The sequence below is a fragment of the Vidua chalybeata genome, chromosome 11 (genome assembly GCF_026979565.1).
Source record: "Vidua chalybeata isolate OUT-0048 chromosome 11, bVidCha1 merged haplotype, whole genome shotgun sequence".
Taxonomy (NCBI): Eukaryota; Metazoa; Chordata; class Aves; order Passeriformes; family Viduidae; genus Vidua; species Vidua chalybeata.
The window spans coordinates 595,246-618,407 of NC_071540.1; the positions used below are offsets into that span (position 1 = coordinate 595,246).

The 23,162-nt window shown below is 41.0% G+C and overlaps 1 protein-coding gene across 3 annotated transcripts in view; it reads right to left on the reverse strand.

Annotated features, from left to right (window-relative positions):
• Nucleotides 1-724: 724 nt before the first annotated feature.
• CDH11 (cadherin 11) overlaps nt 725-23,162 on the reverse strand; it is an 82,932-nt gene continuing 60,494 nt past the window's right edge. For all 3 annotated transcript variants that reach the window (XM_053952887.1, XM_053952885.1, XM_053952888.1), the window contains 11 exons: nt 21,823-22,218; nt 19,640-19,934; nt 18,764-18,883; nt 18,196-18,363; nt 15,790-15,977; nt 14,063-14,316; nt 12,720-12,856; nt 12,384-12,505; nt 11,162-11,279; nt 5,033-5,284; nt 725-3,712 (listed from right to left, as the gene is read on the reverse strand). In XM_053952887.1, the coding sequence (XP_053808862.1) occupies nt 3,216-3,712; nt 5,033-5,284; nt 11,162-11,279; nt 12,384-12,505; nt 12,720-12,856; nt 14,063-14,316; nt 15,790-15,977; nt 18,196-18,363; nt 18,764-18,883; nt 19,640-19,934; nt 21,823-22,050 (2,379 nt within the window). In that variant the 5' untranslated portion in view covers nt 22,051-22,218 and the 3' untranslated portion in view covers nt 725-3,215. The remainder of the gene's footprint in view (nt 3,713-5,032; nt 5,285-11,161; nt 11,280-12,383; nt 12,506-12,719; nt 12,857-14,062; nt 14,317-15,789; nt 15,978-18,195; nt 18,364-18,763; nt 18,884-19,639; nt 19,935-21,822; nt 22,219-23,162) is intronic.

A 23,162-nucleotide genomic window follows, 5' to 3' on the forward strand; every position in this document is an offset into this window, starting at 1 on the left:
ACACCCAGCTAGACCAGGAGCTGAGCAGTTCTGCCAGTTGCAGCTCAGGATTTGCTCAGCTCACTAAAAAAATCCCTCTGGTAAGGTCAGGCTGTCTGTTACTGATGGTGTTTGGAGGGGTGTTGTTGTGGTCCCTCAAATGATCCTCAGGCAAGATTTGCAAGAGGCAAAACTGGCCAAAGCACCACCTTCACTTGCCACCATCCCCTGACTTACCTGGCTCAGCCGTGGTGATCCTCCTTGTGGTTTGGGTTTTCTCCAGACCCACTGAGGTTGTAATTAACCTTTCAGTTGTCTTCCATGGATGTGAGGCTTTGTCCTTGGGGAAGGCAGTGCCACTGCACTAAAGTAACTGGAGTGGGTGAATCCTTTCCCAGGTGGCCCAGATCTTTGGGAATGCTGCGACAACCTGTGGCCCACAGCCTTCTTGGGTGTGTCGGGACTAACTCGGAGCTGCCATGGTGGGCTGGGTTTTACCAAGCTCAGATTAAAGACCTAAGGCTCCCGCAAGTGCCGTGGTGAAGTTCAGCGCAAAGCAATGTCTTGTTGTGGTGCCAGAATGCATTGTTCATCCAAGGTGCTGCCGACAGTCTGGAGTGAAGGTAATTCCCAGCACTTCAGGGCTGGCCTTGGCTGAGATTAGCAAGCCTAACTTAAAAAAGCACTACCATAATTGCATGTTCACTGGGAAGGGGAAAAATAATCAAATGAAAAAGGACAAAACTAGCACAGAAAAAAAAATTTATTTCCAAGCATCTACGAGAGTGGTACAAACGATAGAGACTAAAACTCAAAGCATTTGAAACTATTAAAAAATGTAGCTGACAATGTCCTTCTTAAAAATTAAACATAAAGATGTAGAAAATGCAGTTATTAATTCTAAAACTTGCTCAAAAGTGAAATAAATCCAGATAGCATCAATGACGATGGAGTCCTACAAATTACCTTTTTTAAAATTTTATTTCAATTTGATAATTTGCAAAGTGATACTTATTTATTTTCTCTTTTTTTTTTAATGTTTATTTAAATTTATAATGGAGAAATGTGCAAATCTAGCAAAATATTCTTTGGATTATAAACAGAGAAAAATCAACAACCAAAGAAATTTGAACCAAGTTAATAATAAACTATAGAATTATATAGAATGCATACAGCTATAATAAAGTGAAATATTACAATAAACACTGTAGAGCAAATCTGCTAATTTAGCAAACTTTGCCTTATAAAACATAGGGATATAATGTGACAAGTGAATGCGTTATGGATATAGATCTGAAACATCAGTCATCCTTTTAAGGAGTTAAGTTTTAATCTAACTACATATATGGGGGGCGGTCTTCAGAAAAGCAACACACCAACAAATCAGTTTTCCTCTCAGATCAAGCAGTTTGGTACCTGACTGCAAATGAAGGACAGGGTCTGTAAAACAAATGTAGGAAAATCTAGTTAATAATTTTTTATTTATTGCCTCTTCCCATATTGCAGCTGCTGATTTCTGACCCTAAACAGCCAACTATATTAAATTCAGCAGAGGTACAGCTTGTACACAGATGCACAAAATGTTGATGTGCAGAACATATCCCATCCCTTGCTCCTTCTGAACTAATACTTAAAAGAAAAAAAAGTTATAGATCCCTTTTTGGATTAAAAACATGCATTACAAAGAACAATTCTGAAAGCAATTCTGTATTTCTGTTGTCACAAATTAAAATATCTCCCTATCTGCAGATGATGCTATTCTACTGCAAATTAGAAAAAAAAAAAAAAAACAGCCAAACAAACACCCCACCCCACCCCCAAAAAAAAAAAAAAAAGAAAAAAAAAGAAAAAAGGAATTAAGTACCAAAATCTTAATTACTACTCAGGTAAGGTAATTATCAGGTAGAACAGTCCTTAGGGAAGTCACAGCTAAACTGGGTCAGATTTCAGTCTCTAGAACCTGCAGAAGCTCAGCACAGATATGGAAACTCACAAGGATGGAGTAAAGTGTAAGCACAGAGTACTCCCGTCCACCCATAAAGTCACTCCTAAAGCCTCGGGAATCTCTAAGATATGAGATAAATGCATATTACATGGGAAATATTGAAAAGTATTACACTTAATCCAGAAAACACAGTAGGACTATATGATGATTCTTACTGTGTTCTGGGAGCAGCCACAAGCTGTAGATAGAGAGGGTACAAAATGTTCACCAGACATTACATTTGTTTTAATCTAAAAAACATTTGTAAAATGTACTTGATTTTTAAATAATCACTTAACAAGGCAACAAACCAACTACAAACACATAATAAATAAGGCTATTAAAAGGTCACAATTGTAGTAAATTAGTCAGAACTATAAATGGGACATTAGAAACACTATGTTTTTCCTTATATGCTTAATAACCAGAACAAGAATTAAAAAAGAATCAGTTTATTTCAAAGTCTGCTTCTTATATTGAAGCACATATTAAAGCAACAGTACAATGTTCATAAAATATAAGTGTGATGCTGTAACATTTCTTACATGTCAGAATACTGATATTTGTATGTATATATGTATACTAAAATAAGAATTTAAAAATTGTACAAATAGATACATTAAAAATGACATAGAAATAGGGCGCCTCCCACTGAACAGAGTTTTTATATCTGGCACGTATTAGTTTAAGATGAAAGAATAAGCAAAAAGATTTACAAGAATCAGCATTAACAAGTTTGATGCTCAAGAGACATAATAATTGTACATTGTACTGTACATACATCATATGGGTTTAAGCTGGCTGAATATTATATATTTCAAGTTTAAAAATGCACTACCATATAGAGTGTCCATAGTTTAAGGCGAAATTACAGCTCAGAACTGTTATCTTTTCTAATTTGTGGAAGCTTCTTTGACATAAAAGATTTAGATGTTCATAACACATAAAAGATTTCCCTTATTTGTAGATTCGCTTTTAGCATTTTCCTTCATTTAAATATTTCGCATTTCTTAAGTGGGTTTTTTCCTTCAGTGAAGCTGGCAGCCAACTTCAAGATTTGCCTTTTGTAAGAAAAGGTACTTCACAGTATTTACCACTTTCATGTCCTTTTTTATCAAAGGAAACCTCTCTGTCAAACTTAAATGTTTAAATGAGTTTTTTCTTGATTTTTAAAAAAATACCTGCTTACATTTCCTCTGGATTCTTCAGAACTTCGGACACAGTTCTTAAGGCCAAATCTTAAACTTTATTGTTAAGAATCATCATCGAAAGTGTCTTTGGAGCCATACAAGTCTGCAAGTTTCTTAAATCGAGGTCCCCAGTTTTGTAGATAATCGTAGTCCAAGTCAGAATCTGTTGTTGCTGATTCCAAGGAGCTGAGGGACCCAGCCACGGAGCCCCTACCCTCATAGCCATAGATCTGGATGGAGTCATAGGGAGGGGCAGTGGGGTCATTGTCAGCCTCCTGTATCCTGGTGTTGATGAAATCATCCACGTCCACACTGTTGGGCACGGGCCGCAGCCCCGGCCTGGGCAGGTACTGGTACTCGGGCTTGATGTCCTTGCGGGGGATGAAGCCGTTGATGCCGTCGGGATTCTGCAGTGTGGCGATGTCAAACGCCTCTGTGTCCTCCTCACCTCCGCCCTCATCATCGTACGTGATGATGTTCTCCCGCACGTCTTCCTCCTCAAACACAATCAGGGGCTCTTTCTTCTGCCTCTTCAGGGTTACAAACAGCACCACAATGACTGGGGAAAACAAAATGCGGGTTAGACCACACTGTCAAACAGCAGCCCCTTTGTAAGTAATTATTGCATCCCCGAGCCCTCGGCTTTCTGATGGATTGTTGCAAACTTCGGCATTTTTAGTGCTCCTTGCTAGGAAAAAACAGAGATGTTTGTATGCAGAACTAAACCCACTGATCTGAGGCTTTCTGTCTGAGCTGCATGCCAGTGCTCTTACTAATTGCTCATTACTGCAACACTAATTCAAGGGAAGTGCTTGTGGGGCCCCCAGTACTGCAGAACACTGTGACACTGCCTTTGAGCAGCCCAAGCACATGAATATCTGCAACAAACCAAAGATGAATCTTTATCCTCTCCCGTATGCCCAAAGATTAACTCTAATTCCAAAGTGTCATTTCCATTAAAATGGAATTTTTTTAAGCAACACCTCCAAAGACGTATTTGTTTTGCATTCTCACTTCAAATTTCTAAAAAATAAAGTATATGAGAAAGGAAACACTATGAAATATTACAGGGAAATTAGAAAATATTGTGTAATTTTTCTTCCAAATCATCAGGAAACATTTTGCAGCACTTTCTTAAAAGCAGGTCTTCCAAGCTACTCATCTGTCTTCAACACAAGATGGGTTTGAGGGAAATAGCTGGCAGGAGCCATTAATCCTGGCTGACGTCAATAAGGAACTTGTCATCCAGGGAAAATCACAAAACTTAGAACTGTATGCTATGACCTCCTTTAAGCAGTGTCCCTGATTAGTAGGCATCAGGCCACAGGAGGACATTCTCCAAGCACATCTACACAAATTCACTGGTGTTTGCTATCGAAGATATCACAGAAGCCCAGAATGGTTTAGGATGGAAGAGACCATAAAGCTCACCTCATTCCACCCCCTGCCATGGACACCTTCCACTGTCCCAGGCACTCCCAGCCCCAGTGTCCAACCTGGCCTTGGACACTGCCAGGGATCCAGGGGCAGCCACAGCTGCTCTGGACACCCTGTGCCAGGGCCTGCCCACCTTCCCAGAGAACAATTCCTAATTCCCAGTATCCCATCCAGCCCTGCCCTCTGGCAGTGGGAGCCATTCCCTGGGTCCTGTCCCTCCATCCCTTGTCAATTGTCTCTCTCCATCTTTCCTGCAGCTCCTTCAGGTCCTGCAAGGCCACAGTGAGCTCACCCTAGATCCTCTCACAGCCAGGCAGATCAGCACTCCCTATAAAAATAAAAGCTAAAAAATTCAGATTCATTTCTACATCTTGGAGCTGAGGGCAGGATATTTTTTTTTAACACAAGCCCAGACAAGCAGCAAGGAAGGAACATTTTTCACCTAAGAGAATGACGATGCAGGCCAGGATGGCGATGAGGGCGCCAGTGCTGAGCCCCGCGTTGAGGACGTAAGCCTCGGCGTTGCAGGACAGCAGGGAGCCACTGCCGTCGCAGCCGCACACACGGATGGTCAGTGTGTTGGTGCTGCTCAGCGGGGGCACGCCGCCGTCACTGATCACGATGGGCAGGAGGTACAAATCCTGCTTCTGGCGACTGAACCCTTCCCGTCTGACCAGCACACTTGCTGTGTTATCTGGTTGAAGAAGAGAGAGAATCGTTGTTAATTCTTCCACAGGGCTGTCCTCTTAGCCAATATTGAAAAGGAAATTATCTCGCTGCAAAGGCTCTCAATTTTCTGGGGCTTTAGCGTTATTTCTACAGTAAAACAGTAGAAAATGCTGCCTTTCTAACAACCCAAGAGCAATTACAGGATTATATTTAATTCATATAGCACCACACTCAGTTTTAATTCTTTAATTAACACAAGCAACTCAGGTAATCTCTGTCTGATAGTATGTTTTAGTATTTGTAACTTTCTGAGAAATGCACAATATTTTTTCAGCTACCCAAATGGCTGGACCTTCTTATTGCTGTCTGATCTGGTTTTAGTGTCTCTCCAGAATTAAAGCTTTCAGTGGAGGGGTAAAACCCATATCTCCCTCATGTGTTCTTGGCATCACATATAAAAGCGTGGTAGACGCTGTCCCCAAATGGGCTCTGATAATGAGACTTCCACCATAACAAAAGCCAATATTTGCTGTGTATGAGCAAATTTGAGCCTTGTTGTTTCAGTAAGAAATGCTGAAGGTAACAGCGCTTTATCAGAATCTGGTTTTCACCCAAACTTCCAAAGCCAGAATTCAGAGAGCTGGATCATACATGCACAGTATGTCTGGGCACATTTTGAATCACATGGATGTGAGGAAGAATTAAATCACAAAAACAAAAATGCCCTGAGTTGGAAGGGACCCACAGGGATCCAAGAGTCCAACTCCTGGCAGTATTGCTGTAACTCTATTCCCATTGTCCTCACAAGAAGTGACCTGCCATGGTGCAGGGGACAGAAAACGAGCTGCCATCTCAGCACAGGACATTTTGGATGGTCCTGCATACTTCCTCTGCCTTAAGCCTTGGAAAGGAGACAGTGTGAGATGACACCCTGGGCTGAGGCAGCCTGTGCTTCCCGCTCTCAGTGGAACACCAACAGGGCTCCCTTGCTGTGCCCCTCCTCTCTCTCTTAGCTCAGCCTAAACCAAAGTTTATAAAAGTTGTAAACATCCCAAAGTAAATAAAGTGAAGTAATCACATCTGTGGTTTTCAGCCCTTCAAAATCCAGTTTATATTGAAGATTTATTCCATACAACCTTTCCTGGCTTGCTATGTTCTTTATTTTTCACTGTATAACAGAAAGGGGGGAAAAAAAGAGCAGTTCTTTTGTCTGCTGAAGGAGGGCTGTTCACCTCCAAAGGTATTCACTTTACTGCTGCCTCAGGCTTCTGCAGATTAATCGTTTTCCTGTTGAAGAGTCAGCATAAATCCCAGAATTTAATAATGCAAACCATAAAACCTCTCCTAATGATCTAATCACTGTGATTCCCATGGAAATCTTTGAATAAATTATACCCAAAGAGAAGCATTCTTGCCTTGCATTAACCACCCTTGCAGGCAGTGCCTCTGATGTAGGACAAGGTCTGAAACTGACCCCAAATTTGGCCAATCTATGGGATGAGGAGGAAGTTTGCACAGCTTGACTCTCCCAGGAACTTCACCAGAAAAGATGAATATTTAAGGTGGAGCTGTTTGTTACACACCAAATGAATCTATCCCCCATATCTGCCCCTGTCCTGCCAGCCCACACCCCTGGTGCCCTGAATGGCCACCTGGGCTTGACAGAACTGCTGCTTTTTGGTGTTGAGCCTCACAAAAACAGCAACTGGGTAGAAAGGAGCTTGTCAACTTCTCCTTTGCACAATGTCACATTTGCTAAGGACAGAGACACTGATAAAGATCTGATTATTACTTGTGGCTCTTGGAGATGTCCCATGTCTCCCTCAGTGTCTTCATAATCTCCTGAAAGTTTACATGCACTATCTAAACTTTGAGGCACAATTTTTTACAGGAGCTTGGTGATATCAATGTCTGCATGACAAAAGCCTTATTTTAGGACTTTAGATTAATGGGCTTGTATCACTTTGGTACAAATAGGAATACAACATCTAATATCTATTAACCTATCAGCTAACTTAAACTAATATATTGATCCAGAATGAAATATTCCCCAGAGTCCTCTAAAATGCACTTAATAATTCATTTCCTCAATGGGAGAACCAAGATTTTCTCCATTAAATGAAAAACCACAACAGAGCATATTATCTTGTAGCAAAAAATATGAACATTAACAGGGGCCTGAGCTACAGCTGCCTCAAGGCTGCAAAGGCAATGTGCAAGGAATGACAATACCATATATTCATATATACAGTCTTTGGCTATGCATTTTTTAACATATATTTTACTTTTCTTGCCTTTTGTCAGCTGAAATAGCATTCCTAGTTAAAAATAAGAAAAGGCTGGCAAATTATTCAGCTGTTATACAGACTGGCCTGGTCCACTGGCCTGCAGTCACTTACACTAAAAAAACCTGATTTTGATCCAATGGCTGATTTATCTGTTTTAATGGGAAGTGATTTTTGGTTTAACATAATTTTTTAAAAAGAAAAATCCAATCAACATGCCTGGCTAAAGTGTAAAAAGAGCTACAATACATCAAGTCTAAAAGGTCATTTTTTAAACTTTTCCTGTTACTGTTTATATTCACTTCTCACATTTAGAAGAAACATAATATCCATAAGAGGAAAAAAAACCCCTTTCTTACCTAGAAAAAAGATAACATATAATCCCAGCTAATATTCTCATCCTTGCTTTTTTATTATTTTCAAGACCCAGGAGTAGAACTATAATCCTGGTAAAATGGCATTTTTTAAGCCAACAGAAGTTAAATGTCAATACCAGCTTAAAGCTATTACTTAACACATATGGGAGCTACTTGACTGTCAGTCCTAATGAACACAATGGGGGTTAACACAAGAAGGAAAAGAACAGTCATCTCAAGGCCATTCCCAAAATATCACATTTTTCCAGCTATTATTGCCTTGGCTATCCAGTATTCAAAGATGTTGCAGGCAAAGCTTCCCTGTGCTCTCCATGAAATCTTCACAATTAGTAGCTAAAATTGCATTATTCTTGGTGATACTTATACTGATCTCCCTGACCTTTGATTTTTGTCTTTTTCTCTAGTGATATTATTGATGATTTCCATTTTTTCCTGTGTGCATAGGCAAATATAGCTTAGTTTTTGGGGGCTTGTTAACACATAGATTGTGTAAGGAGGATTCTAGATTACAGGAGCTGACTGCAGTGTGAACTTTATCACTTATATGAGGTGTGAGAGCTGATTCAGCTAGAAAATGAAACAATTTCAGGGGTCCAGCTGTCTAAAATCTTTACCTTACCAGGAGTTGCAATCACTGTGTATAATCCATGGCAACATCCTATGACTTGATTGTTTGTGTGTTTCAAAATTTTCTTGTTGAAAAAGTGTGAAGCACATGTTTGAATTTGAAAAGTAGACTTTAGTCACTGATTTTCAGGAGCTCACAAATTTAATTTCAGGCTCTGTAAAGCTTTATCTTGTGAATTTGGGACTGCAGCCGTTCCAGTAATGCTGGGCTGAGGGAGCTCAAGGAAAGGGCATTTCAGCACAGGACCCAGCAGGGTAAAAGCAGGAAATCCATTCACTCAGAATCTGCCTCTTTGCTGTGAAGTGCCACGAGCCTCTGCTGCTGTTTTGAAGGCCTGACTTCAGTGGGAGCGGAACTGAGCAGAGCCCAGGCAGACAGTGCTGTTTGTTTATGAGCTATAATATAAGGAAACAGTGCAAAAGTAATTCTGTGTTTTATCCCAGCGTGGGCTAAGCCATTATCTCATGTTTTCCATGGGAGATGGGCTCAGCTGAAGACTTGGTAACACAGTGGGCTATTAATAGGATGTAGAATGTGATTATGCTTTTTTGGATTACTGCAATATGTGATTACTTTCAGGAGCTGGTAAAAAGAAACTCTATTAAATGATAATTATGGGACGGTATTCACTTTAAAGTTCTGTAATAGGCCCAAACACTGGAGTTTTCATTAACTGTTCTCCACAGTTAATAAAGCCATTTTTTCCCTGAAAGTAGCAATTCCCTCTGAAAGTTGTGGCATGGCTTAAAGAATACTCAAACTTACCACTGAAAAAAACAACTTTGAATGACCATGGACATTATTTGACTTGCAAATGGTAACACACTATCCCTAAGAAGTTTTTTTACATGGGAGTACACAGAATTTTAAATTTTTTACTTTGTTCTAGTATAACTTTTAAAAACTCACAAGAATTTGTAAATTAACAACATAATTGCACCGAGGATTGAACAAAATGAGGGAAAGAAAGGATAGAAATTAATGAATTTTCTCAGCCTATTCATTTCCCAAAAAGAAAATTATGTGGGAAGATTCAATCCCTTAATACTATCTTGAAATAACCTTTTGCATTATTGTCAGGTAGAAACCTTACATTAAACTGACACCATAATTTCAACTACAACACATTCTTATCTGGGTTAATTTTGTCAGTAACAAATTTCTGCTTATGGAAATGAAGGATGAATGGGATTGGCTGGAGTCAGAAACCATAATACCACTCAGAGTATCTCCACTCTGAGCTGTACTTCCTTTGCTAGATTATAAAATAGAATCTATATTCAGTTTGATGTGGTGACCATAAAATGTATTTTATAGTGAAACTTGGCCTCTGGGTCTCAAGCAAAGAATACATGCTTATTTACTCCTCTCTAAAAATACACCCATGAATTTTTCAAAACTTGTGTTTTACTGCTTTAAAGAGAAGAAATATATGCCCTGCACTGACTCCTTTATGAATTGGTTATGTATGTACAAATGTCAAGCACCAGGCAACAGTATTACTTTGATCAGTCAGGAATAACAGAGATTTTATTTGGGAACTCTAATGATAATTGCCCTCCCTTCAGATGTGAAGAGATATAAAGTGTGCCTCAACAGAATAGTTTTTACTGAAATCATGTATCTGGATTGTGTTGCCTTTTGTACTTCTGGCACTCTTGGATTCATTATTTAAGCCAGTTCAACCAAGTTTTACTTTTCAGAAAACAGTCAAGTTTCCCTCAAACATTAAAGCTTACTAATCAAAATCAGTTCCTTAGAAGCTGAAGCAGTTTTTGCCCTGTGAAGGGAAATAAAAAATGAACACTGAATCAGAATATAATGAAATAAATGGAATAAATATGTATAATGGCCAAACCTGTCTTTTTTTTTTTCAGTTTGCCCACTTCCTCTGGCTCTCTCAGCCTCTGACAAGTTCAGGTCACTCATGGTATTATGTTGTGATCAATTGAATTTTGACACTCACCCAGGCCTGAGGTTTTTTGCTTACAAATTTCTTATATCTTGCCATCAATCTGGATGCAAAGCTCTACTTTATTTCATGAATACCAAATTGGCAAAGGGATCAGGATATCCAGATCCTGAGACAACCAGTACAGGTATGTTCCACAGCACAAATCCCCATTTCATTTCCTGCACTGGGCAGTGATTTGATTCCATTGGGAATCTAGCCCACATCTCTTGTGATCCATAATTTACAAAAGCTGGCAGGCACAGTGGTGAACAAATACAAGCAGCCTAATAATTCATGCTGTCCCAGCTAATTTTAGGTTTGTCTAAATCAAGGACATCTGCCAGTTCCATTTACTGAGTGTTTGACAGTGGTTTTATCCTCTTCCTGGGAGATAAAATGGCAGTGGATTCTTCCTGTTGGGTATTATTATGTAATTTAAAATATGCATTCAAGAAAATTCAAGTGAGTTAACAAACATCCCACTTTCCCAGGAACATACTTGCAACTCAGCTGTATGCTTTTGCCTTCCTCCCCTAAATCTTGGAGAAAGACATTCTGCCAAAGTTAATGACGATGCTTTTGCATGACATTACATTGGCCATTAGTTCTACTTTGTCATTTCTTTGGATTCTGGTAGAGTGGGAATCTTCACACAAACCTCTGTTGTCTCTGAGTGTAAAATTTGGATTATGAATAATTTCAGGTGGTAAACTGAAGATAAATCTTGGTCCATTGGCCGAGTCATCCTTGTCATCAGCACTAATTGTAATAAATTGCTGTAAAAGAAAAGCACTCAGTAAACAAACAGCTCCTTCTCTGGGTACATCACATACAGGCAGCATTCTGAGACAGTCCTTGAGTAAGAATTGTAAAATAGCAGTAACCCCCTCAAATACAAACATAAGCAATTAGAAACACAGAGCCAACTCCAAACTACAACAGGCAATCTTTAATTACTATTGCATTAACCACCCCAGAACTACAACTGTAAAAGCACACACCTTCAACATTCTTATACACAAATATGTGTTAATGGTAACACAACAGATTAAATAAAATTCTGCAGCAAACTCAGCAGCTAAGAAAGTCTCTTACAAACTGCTGCTCTGACTGCAAAGGCACAGATCATGTGCAGAGCTGTATTTCCCTATGATCCTAACCCCTCTTCCTCACAGACTGCAAGGAATAAATCTGTTGGCTAAACTCTACAAGCACTGCACTAGGATTCTTCCTGTAAGACATTGAATATTTCTGTAATATCCAAACGAGTCTCACAACTGGGAAAGCTGCCCCCAGCTGCACTGGCCCTGTGCTGGTGGGTACTCCCACCCAACACCAATCCCACTCCATGCACAAAGCACTCCATGCACAAAGCACAACTGCTGATAGCAGAAATAAAGTGCCTTTCTGAGTGCTCAAAGCTTTCTGGTCAAAACCTCAAAGCAAATGTTCATCTATTCGCTCTCATTGGAGCTGACAGGACAAACCTGGGCTAATGCCCTGAGGGAAAAGCTGTGTGTGCAGGGAGGTGGAGGGAACAGGGAAGGTGGTGGGAAAAGGGAAGGTAATGGGAACAGGGAAGGGCCTGGAGGAAGTGGTGGGAACAGGACATGTTGGGAACAGTGAAGGTGTTGGGCACAGGAAGGTGGTAGGAACAGGAAGGTAGTTGGAACAGGAAGATGGTGCACACAAAGCCGTGGACAGAGGAAGACGGTGGGCACAGGGAAGGTGGGGCAGGGCAGGATGGTGGGCAGAAGAAGGTGGTGGCACAGGGAAGGTGGTGAGCACAGGGTGGTGGTGGGCAGAAGGAGGTGATGGGAAGAGGGAGGTGGTGAGAACAAGGAAGGTGCTGGGCACAGGATGTGCTGGGCAGGCCATACCTGGTTGCTTCGGGCATTCTCACACACGAAGGCTTCATAGGCAGCGGCAAACTTGGGAGCATTGTCATTGACGTCAATGACCTTGATTGCAACGGGAACTTTGGCTTCCTGGTGCTGTTTGTCTGCAGGAGAGGCAACACTGAGATGAGACAGAAGCAGGAAAACCCCTCAAAACAAAAAATTTCCCAGCTGCATCCAAGGAAAGATCAAATATTGGAAAGATCAAATAAGCTGAGGTATTTCTGCTGAGATTTCTTGCAGTTTATCAAACTGAGACAATTGGAGGATTACAAGATTCATGCCACTGATTCTAAAACACCTCAGTGAAATACTCACGGACTTCAACTGCGAAGACAGAGATATTATGCCAAGCCATTTCTTCCCTATCCAAAGCCTTTATTGTCTTGATATTGCCATCTTCTGCATTAATAACAAAATATCTTTCAAGGTCGGTGTGTCGATCAATTGAATATCTAAAGATTGAAAGCCAGTAATTAGAGAAAAGAAGGACTTAGGAGCTTCATGCATCCAGATTTGTGCAATATAATTATTATTTCTAAATATTTGTAAGTAGTACACCTATTGTCATCCTCAATATGATTGTCAAAAGGACGATATGTGTTATTTTAAAAGGAGAATCACCTGTTTGGTTTCTACATTTAGAAAAACAGTACATCAGAATGTTTGTAATAAGTGAAAATGCTGGTCTTTGAAGTCTCTATATCAAAGGCCTAATATACTCTTTATTTTCTTCTCTTATAAAGCATGATAAAAATATCTACTGAGATATTTTTTCTCTTCTGTTTCATATTAATCTTGTTGATCTTTTAAGTCTTCCAGTCTTTGGTTTACTCAGAATATTAATTGATCATACCAATTTATCAGCTGTTATCCACTCTCTGCACATTTGTACAGCTTTATTCAGCTCTGACTTTCATAACTTCACATTGAAATCCTTTGAAATGTTAAGTATACCCACAAAAGAGGTCTTCATAATTTCAGTTACACTGAGAACATGACAAATAAAATTAAACTAATAGAAGGGTATTATAATATAAGAATTCTTTACTATGAGGGTAGGGAGACCCTGTCACAGGTTGCCCCGAGAAGCTGTGGCTGCTCCTAGCAGTATCCAAGGCCAGGTTGGACACTGAGGCTTGGAACAACCTGGGGCAGTGGAAGGTGTCCCTGCCTATGGCAGGGGTTAGGAATGGATGAACCTTAAGGTCCTTCCAGCCCAAACCATTCCATGAGTCTGTGATTCCAAGACGATTCAACATAACTGCAGAAAGCAGGGGTCTCTGTGTGCTTCTCTTTAACAATTAACACTTAACAATTGCCCAGCCCAATCCATAATCTACATCTTAGACTTTGATGTGCTGTTATCACAGCATTGATTTTTCTCAACATATCAAAGTCTAAGATGTAGATTATGGATTGGGCTGGGCAATTTAGAATAGAGTCTACCAAAGATGCCCTTAAGTATATTTTAATTAGACATAGCTATAGTATGATACAGGCTTTGAGAAACTGGCAGCTTGTGGAACAGGCACAAAAACAATGCTGGATGGTTAAACTTTCAATATTCTGGGTGTCTGTAGATCTGTCACGCTGTCTTCAGAACTTGCCTAACAATTCCAAAAGCTAATGCTCAGAAGGAAACAGGAAATCCAGCAAACCTTATAGCACTGTTGGCAGCATCCGGGTCTTTGGCATGTACTTTTCCAACCACAGTACCAGATGCTGCATTTTCCTGTACTTCAAAAATGTAACTTGGCTTCAAAAACACTGGTGGTTCATCAGCATCTTCCACCGCTATTTTCACTGTCACCGTGTCCTTGAAGGGCCCGTTGCTGATGAACTTGGGGTCAATGTGGACATTGGCTGCCTCCACCTTCAGGCTGTAGGACTTTTTGGTTTCATAATCTAAGGTCTGTGAGAAACAAGAGGACAGTGCATTCCGGAGTCAGGGAAACCAGGCTGTAAGAGCAGCAGGCAGTGCCCCAGTGTTCAATGACATCAAACAAAGGTGAGCGTCTGTCAACGAGCTTGGACTGAAATGTGTGTATTTAAAAACATAAAGACTCAGATGGAAGGAGCTACATTCTATGTATGGAGCAGCATAGGAAGGCACACAAAATATCACCACAGAGTCCTGGTCCTGCTCTTTGCTTGCTGTATCACTGAGGAAATCATCTGTACTGGAAATACGAATTTTATCTCCATCCAGCCTTCCAGGCAGCACAAAAGTGCAACGGATGGGAAAGAAGCTCCCACATGAGCCCTGGCTTTATCCAGGCTGGCAGGCATTCCACGTGGATGTGGTTTGAAGTGCTCCTGGGTGCACCATGAGATAGCACACTGATAAGTTAAATTATTTAGGTAGTGGGGAAAATACGAAGATGGTTTGCAGTGCTTTCATTCCTGCAGTTCTTTCCAACCACAGAACTCATACGCTTTCCAAAGAGGAGGTGAAATAATATCCCATGGGACAAGTCCTTTTGGGAGTCTGATCAAAGCCACAGCACCTCTTCACCTGCATTGGCATGAAATGACTGCAGGGTTGCATCTCAAAATGATCACTCAGGTGCCAACCACAATTCACAAAGTATGTTAACACCAGTGGAGTGGAGTGACAGCTCACTCACATTTCAAAACACACAAAAAAATCCACTCCCACCTCTAGAACAGAGACAGAAATTGAACCAGGGAAGTTTTGAGCAGAGGAGACCTCTGGGTCCCTCTCTAAGGGTCTGCCCTAAAGGGCAGGGCAGGGTTGACCAGAAGTTGACCAGGTCTTCTCCTCTGAGTTCTGATTATCTTCAAGAGGGATAAATAGCTCAAAGATACAAAGGGCAAAATGATAATGCTTCCATAATAATAAGATTTATGTTCTGTAATTTCCAATTTAAAATTAATTTGATAACGTTTTCAAAGCTCCTGCTGACGGGCTGTGTGTGAAATCCCCTCTGCTGCTTTTCCCATAGCCTGTGACTCCTTCAGAACACTATTGTGGACAATGCACAGCTGAAGAATTCAAACTATAGGGCATGAGGCTTTTCAGACTGAACATAAAGCAACAGTGAATGTCTGCTACTTATCAGCACTAGGCAAAACTTCATTAACAATGAAGCTGATGGCATCATATTTTACCGTGACTTTTTATTATGAATTCATTTAGTTTGTGCAATTAATCCACTGTACAGTATTTATGTAACTCTTCTTGGTTATTTTCTTCCATTCCAATTCAGCTAATGGGGAAATGGAATATTAAGAGTTAATCACACCTTGAGAAATGAATTAAGTGAAATTTGCATTTACTAATTTTAGCTTAGGTAGTAATCCATTATTACCAAATATTTTTTTCAGCAACAAAAAACACTACATAGCAATAGGCATCACTCACCTTCTTAAGCTTCACAACCCCTTCCTGAGTCTCATAATCTGTGGTGATTTCAAACATGTCCATGCCATCTCCATCAATGATGCTGTAAGCCACCAAGCCATTCTCCCCAATGTCAGGATCTTTGGCCTTCACTCTCCCCACTTCCTCTCCTGGGACAGCTGCTTCCGACACTGACATCTGGTACACACCTGGGCCAGGGAGAACAGGGAGAACAGGCATGTGCCCCAAGTGAGCAAGCTGCTCCCCACTTGTGTGTTAACTCTTTGAACTTGAGAGTTCCAAAGAAACACAGTGATTTTTGGCATTTTCACTCCTCTGAAGGAATGTTGTGTTGTGTTGTGTTGTGTTGTGTTGTGTTGTGTTGTGTTGTGTTGTGTTGTGTTGTGTTCTGTTCTGTTCTAAAGAGCTTTGAGCAGCAAGTCAGCTGTGAAACCTTAACCCACATGGATAATGTGTAGAACATGACCTCCTCCCTGTTACCCCTCTGCTCAGGGAGTGACTTAAAAGGACAACTAACCACCCAGCATGCAGAAATTGTTGTGGCATCAAGGCTACCACCGATAGCAGAGAAGTTATTACAAAAATGGAAGGAAAACTCTCTCTCTCACGTGACTCATGGTAAAACCTTCACCTCCGTTTCTCATTTCTGCCCATTCATTCAAGAGGCGTAAATTATATACAGTGAATTGGATAAATCCTGTATGCTGTGCTGGCTAAAGTATAAATCTGCTGCTTTCGATGGCTTGAATTTGGAGTGTGAATATAGAGCAACAATGATTATTAAAATTTCACATCACAGAGAGTATGTACCAATTTGTATGTGATTTCATGGCAAACAAAAATGGCTTTCCCACAGGAAGTTCCAGTAGGAAAATCATCCCCAAACATCCCACAGGTATTTCCCTGGGTATTCAGGGACCCCAGAGGAGAGCAACACTGTTCCTGGATAAATATCTTTCCAACAGTTGTCTTTTAGGGACTACTGATTTCAGAACTTTCCCAACCCCCTCCAGAGTTCAGATAACATAACCTGATCCTAAATATATAAATCTATGTCAGCATATTCTGACACATCATCAGCAGTAATAAATTGGGGAGAAAAAAAAATTGATGCTAAAATAAAATAATCTAATTTATTCCCTTTTGTAATTGCTCCTATTTGCTCCATGGGCACCCTAGGAACATTAGGAGACTTACACCAGGCAGGGACTTGGCTCATTAACCATAAAAACAATTGCCACATGTCATTGAAATAGGTCATTAACTCCAGTTACAAAGAACCCAAAATTTAAGCATATACCTGATTAGCAGCTTGAGCAATGAACATTAAAAAAAAAAAAAAAAGTAAAATAAGAATGAAAATATCACTAATTTGGCTGTTTATACAGACCCTGCTTTTGAGTTACAAAGCATTCCCAAATCAGATTTAACCTGGGGGTGAATAATTAAGTAGAGGAACTGCTTTTGGTCATTTCTGATAATTTAACATGTTCTTGCAAAACACTCAGTGAAGGAGCTTGAATTCATAGAAAAATCTATAATTTGATTGAGTTAACAAAATATTGTATACTGGGGTCCCAGGTTATGATGTGGAGGGAAAAGGCTTGTTCGTAAGGTACATAAAACCTGATTTTTTATGATTTAATCCTTTTTTGAAGGGTAAATAACGCTGACACAGATTTTTGCATTCAGTTCTTGCATGAGAAGCCAGGGAGCTGCAGCACTGGAAGAAGAGCTGTTAAAGCTGTTAGAGGGATGGCCACGGCCAGGACATGTCAGGGTCAGAAGTGCTGCTCAGAGGAGAAACATGGGCTGAGACGGCTTTGAGTGAGTCTGCACTGCACTCAAAAAAACCCCAAAGCCATGCAGAGATGAGCTGCAGAACAGATGTGTGGGCCCACTAATGTACTGCCACCCAGCTGTGAAGGCTGGGTCTGGTAATGTCAGCCCTGATTAATTTTATATGTGAAAAGTAAATTGCTCAGGTATAAAAAAATTGCTGTATTTGACCTCCATTAATACACTTCAACAATTAAAAAATGTAATTGTGCTAAATTTAGTTTGTTTTGCAATGGTAAATATGAGTCTTGAAGAATATATGCATATGTCTCTCTGCTCATGTAAGTTATAGAGCATGGCCCAGTAGCTTCAAAAATGAAGTGTAGGGTCAGAAATCTTTGCAATTTAATGTTGGCCCTAAAAATGTCTCACTTTTCAACACAAAGCAAATAATCCAGACACTGAAGTTCCATATGTTACCAGCAAAAAATGAGTAACTAATACTTCTTTATTCACGTGTGGTACAATAATCCATCAGTTATTGCCTCTTCAAGCCTTGGGTGTGTCTGATACTTCACAAACATGGGTCCTGGCAGGAGATGGGAGAAGGATTTTGTTGATACTCACTCTGTGGGAACTTTGGTGGGTTGTCATTGACATCTGTAAGCGTAATTGTCACTTTGGTTGTCCCTGAGAGGCCTCCCATGTGTCCTCCCATGTCCTTGGCCTGTATCACTACATGGTACTCCTCCTTGGCTTCTCTGTCCATGTTGGGAAGGGCAGTTCGGATGATTCCTGAAGGCACAAACAAAGGTGGCATACACAGATTTAATGCAAACCTGGCTGCTGCATTTTGAGTGCATTAAACACAGCAATATTTGCAGTGATGGTGGATGTTTTGCTTTCCCTGAGCATTGCTGTGAGGAAAGCAGCCCTAATATTCCACACAGAGGACAGGCCTGGAGAATTACAGCTGAGTACAGAACCAGCCTTTTAATCATCACAGCATACAGAACACACAGAAACAACACCAGCTTTCTAGTGTAGAAGCTCCAGCAAATGCTAGGAGACCAAGCTGCAGCAGAGCAGGAAGCTTTGCTCAGACACAGCAGCAGCTGCGTCCCATCAGTACATTCAGTTCACTTTGATGTGCTCTGGTCACGAGGTGCCACTCAAAGAAACTGTTTAACAATACCTGTCTGAGCCTCCACCGAGAAGTAGGGTTGACCTTCAAGGATACTGTAAACCAATTTGGCACTGTTCCCATAGGTAGGGTCATCAGCATCTGAAGCTGTTACCTGAATAACTGATGTGCCTAAAAATGGAGAGCAAACACAGGAGGGAGAGTCAGAGGCAAACACATCTGGAAGGACCATGCAGAGATGCTTTCAGTCACACAGCAGAGCTGTTCTTAACATTTTTTTTTCCATGTTTGGTAAATGAAAATCAAAGTTACTTGACAATTTCTATATGACAAAATATACTCATATGATCCAAAAAGATCTGTCAGCAGCTGTGATGGGGATTAATGCTCTAACCAGTGAAGATATAAAAGTCAGCAGTCACCCTGCACCGTTATGGCTTTTCCCCTCAGTAGTTTAAGCCTTATATTGCTTTTGTCATTACACAGCCAAACAATAGAATTTTCCCTTACATTTTTCTCAGTAAGTTTCAGACAAATCATTCCTGTAGAAATCTCTGAGACAGACATAAGCTCAAATAGGAGATGAAAATGGAATAGATGGTGAGGCAGTAACTTCCCAGCTTTATTACACAGCTCTGCCAAAGGAATGATCTTTGTGTTTACCCCAGAGGATTCACAATCCATAAATTCCAGGGGATTCTTATGCTCCTTCCTAGGAGGAAAAATAGTTCTATTCTAGGAAGGTCTCCCAGTTAGGAGCTGTGCAGGGTTTGATTTGGCAGCAGATTAAATACATCAAGTGAATGATGGCTGAACACGAAAGTAAATTTTACTTCCCCAAATCCTTGACAATAAGAATGAAATAAAGCTAAGATGTCCTGACAGTGCAGCACCTTCCACAAGGGCAGTGCCCTCCTGAGCACTCACCTACATTGGATCTCTCGGGCACATTGGCATGGTAGTTTTCATGGAGAAACTCGGGTGGGTTGTCATTTATATCTTGAACTTTGACAATGAATTCAGAAGGGGGTTCCAAAGGTCTGTTTGTGTTCCTGTCCACAGCCTGAGCTGTCAGGGTATACTGAGCTCTCTCCTCCCGATCCAGTGTCTTGGTTGCATGAATGTTCCCTGATTTGTCATCAATAACAAAAATGATTCCTGCTCCTTCACCTGAGAGAATGTATTTAATGTTTCCATCTCCAGAATCAATATCTGAATGAAGCTACAAAAGGAGAAACAGACACATCTTAACAAGGGAAAACACATTTCCTGGATGTGCTTGTAAAACAAAGAAGTGCAGGAAATTGCTATCATTTCACAGTTTTCAACAATTGTGGCTTCCATCAGGCAATAATCGACATTCAGGGACATGCTGTGACCACAGGTACCCTGCATCCAGGGCAGTGCCAGCCCAGACATGCCTCCTGCCACATGCAGGACTCTGCTAAACGCAAAATTTCAGATTTAAGGAAGAGAATAGATAAAAAGATGCTTATAGCAGGTTCTTTATTCACATGAAGTTGGTGTGAGTAGTAATTTTTACAAAGATTTTGTACACTTCAGTGAACCATGTTCTAGTGGGATACATGTAAAAAGCTGTTAAATGTCAAATGGGATGAGTTAAGTGATAAATTAATGAGCCGAGCTGTGCCCAGCTGTGCAAGAAGGCCATGGGCATCCTGGCTTGGAGCAAGTACAATGAGGACAGCAGGACCAGGGAAGGGACTGTCTCCTGTACTGGGGGCACTGCTGAGGCCACCCCTCGGGGCTGTGGCCAGTTCTGGGTCTCCCCATTCAGGAAGGACATGGAGGGGCTGGAGCATGTCCAGGGAAGGGAACGGAGCTGGGGAAGGGGCTGGAGCCCCAGGAGCAGCTGAGGGAGCTGGAAAGGGGCTCAGCCTGGAGAAAAGAAGGCTCAGGGGGGCCCTTGTGGCTCTGCACAGCTCCTGACAGGAGGGGACAGCTGGGGGTTTGGGCTCTACTCCCAGGGAACAGGGACAGGAGGAGAGGGAACAGCCTCAGGCTGGGCCAGGGCAGGCTCAGGGTGGACATCAGCCGGAATTTCTTCATGGAAAGGGTGCTCAGGCCTTGACAGGGGCTGCTCAGGGAGGTTTGGAGTGCCCATCCCTGGAGGTGTCCCAGGAAGGGCTGGAGGTGGCACTCAGTGCTCTGGGCTGGGAACAGGGTGAACATCGGGCACAGCTGGGACTCCATGGGCTGGGAGAGCTTTTCCAACCTGAATGATTCTGGGATTCTGTGTTTGACAACTAATTTTTAATTACACCCTCTCTAATATAAAAGAGGCAACAAATGCTTACTAAACATTCTTAATTCCAAAACCAGTGCACATTTCAGTTTGATGAATGAGGGAAACATTGAGCCAAATTACAGATTTATTGATTTTGTATTGACAACTACAAATTGAACCATTTTAAACGAGAATACCCAGCATGGTATTTGCTGACATTGATCCTGTTTCTCAGGTCCTTTTGTGGTGGGGTTAAGTCAACACCGTTCTGCTGCCCATTTAGAAACTGGAAAATATACTGGTTTAGTTACCTGTTTATATTTTATTAGTGTTAGACAGTAGCAGAATAAAAAAAAAATCAGTCCAGGATATGTGTACATACACATGTGCACACAGATATTTACCTTCCTCTATACATAGCCCTCAATATATTTAACTGTACTGATAATTTGAAAATGAGAGGATAAAAAGATACCTATTTCACTGAGTTGCTGGGTTAGATATTCAATTTTTACTTGCTGTTTTTAAAGACCTGAGAATGGTATTCTTGAGACATATTTTTCCTCCTTTTGTTGGTGTGGTTCTTGGTGTTTTGCTGAGTAACAGCCTGCATAGCTTCATTCAAGGACTGCTGAGGTCAATGGAAATAATTGTATTGACTTAGGTTGTATTTTGCTTAGCATTTAAACTGAGCTACCAGAAAATGAAGAAGCAGCTTATACAGCACAAAGGCAACAACAACAACAACAGCAACAAAAAACCACAAAAAACACCCACAAAACTGTGGTAAGCACAAAATCACCTCAAAAATAATAAAAATTAAGACTATTAATCAATGGCTGAAAAAGGAATTCTTTCTTACCCTTCCTACCAGCACAGGATCTGGTCCTGTGTACTCCTCTATAACAAAGAACTGGTTCCACACCCAGCCTCTCTTGGAGCGGTGCAGGACTTGTCCTTCCTTGCCCTTCTCGTGGTGCCCGTGCAGCGAGGGCCGGGTGCGGCCAAGGCGCTCTGTGGTCAGGCCGTGGCTGTAGCACAGCACCCCCAGGCAGAGCAGAGCAGCCTGTAAACAATGGTCCTCCTTCATTTTTGGTTAGTGTGTAGGCGCAGGAGTATCCAAGATTCTACTCCTTCCACCTCGGAAGTCACAAAGTCTGGGGCCACTGAGGAGTTTCAGACCAACCCTTGTGCACATAGGATGGCACCACGCATTAAACACATCACCTTAATGCTCTGCAGCTTCCCAGCTCAGTTCCTGGAAGAAGGGAAAATGGAAAAAATCGTCAATTCTTTGAGGATCTAGTAGGGTTTTTTATTTAGCAAAACAAAACTAAGACTGCAAAATGGGTAAATATCAAGATAAGAAGATTAAAATAAATACATCAATGCTGATGAAATCCTGAGTAATGATCAGATTTGGTGTTTTGCTGCATGCAGCTGCCACCTTGCAGAATCTCCTGGCTGGCTGGTTTGGCCACTCAGTGACTGGAAGTTGAAAGACAGATAGGGAATCATATTTTCTCATGATCCTTTCAAATAGATTTAGCCCAAGATGCGAGGTAACTGTAGAAATACCTAATTTAGACCTAATCCCTCTTTAGAGCTTAGATATAAGTCTTAGATATAAGCTGCTAAGGTAGAGGTTCCAGATATAAGGGAGATCCCAAGACTTATCAGAAATGCAATATTTCTCCACCAGCCCTTTCATGATCAACACATCCTTGTGCTGAATGTAACCTGTTTTTTCTGGGCAGGAGCAGGGGCTGGCAGACCTCCAAGGAACTCCAGTTTGGATTTAAACCCGGGAAGCACCTCTGAGGATCAAGGCACCATCAGCATTGATTGCCAGTGTGATGCATTCAGATATTTTTAATAGTATAACAATTGATTTAACTATTTATTTCTACTTTCCCTGGATGTTAAATACCAGGATTACATTGATCTCCTACTTTCTTATACTTCTTAAAACACTTGGTCAGATTTAATATTTGAGGGAGAAAATGCATTATACAGTGGAACCCAAACTAACAGCCCTCAATCCATCACAAAGGCCACTTTCACTTATCTCTGGGGTATGTCCCAACATATTCTCCTTGAATCTTTACACAGCAAATTTTACAAGGTCCCTAAAATGTTTGGTTAATTTTTGGTGTGATTCACTTTACTCTTCTGCAAGATACTGATAAAAATCTTGACGTT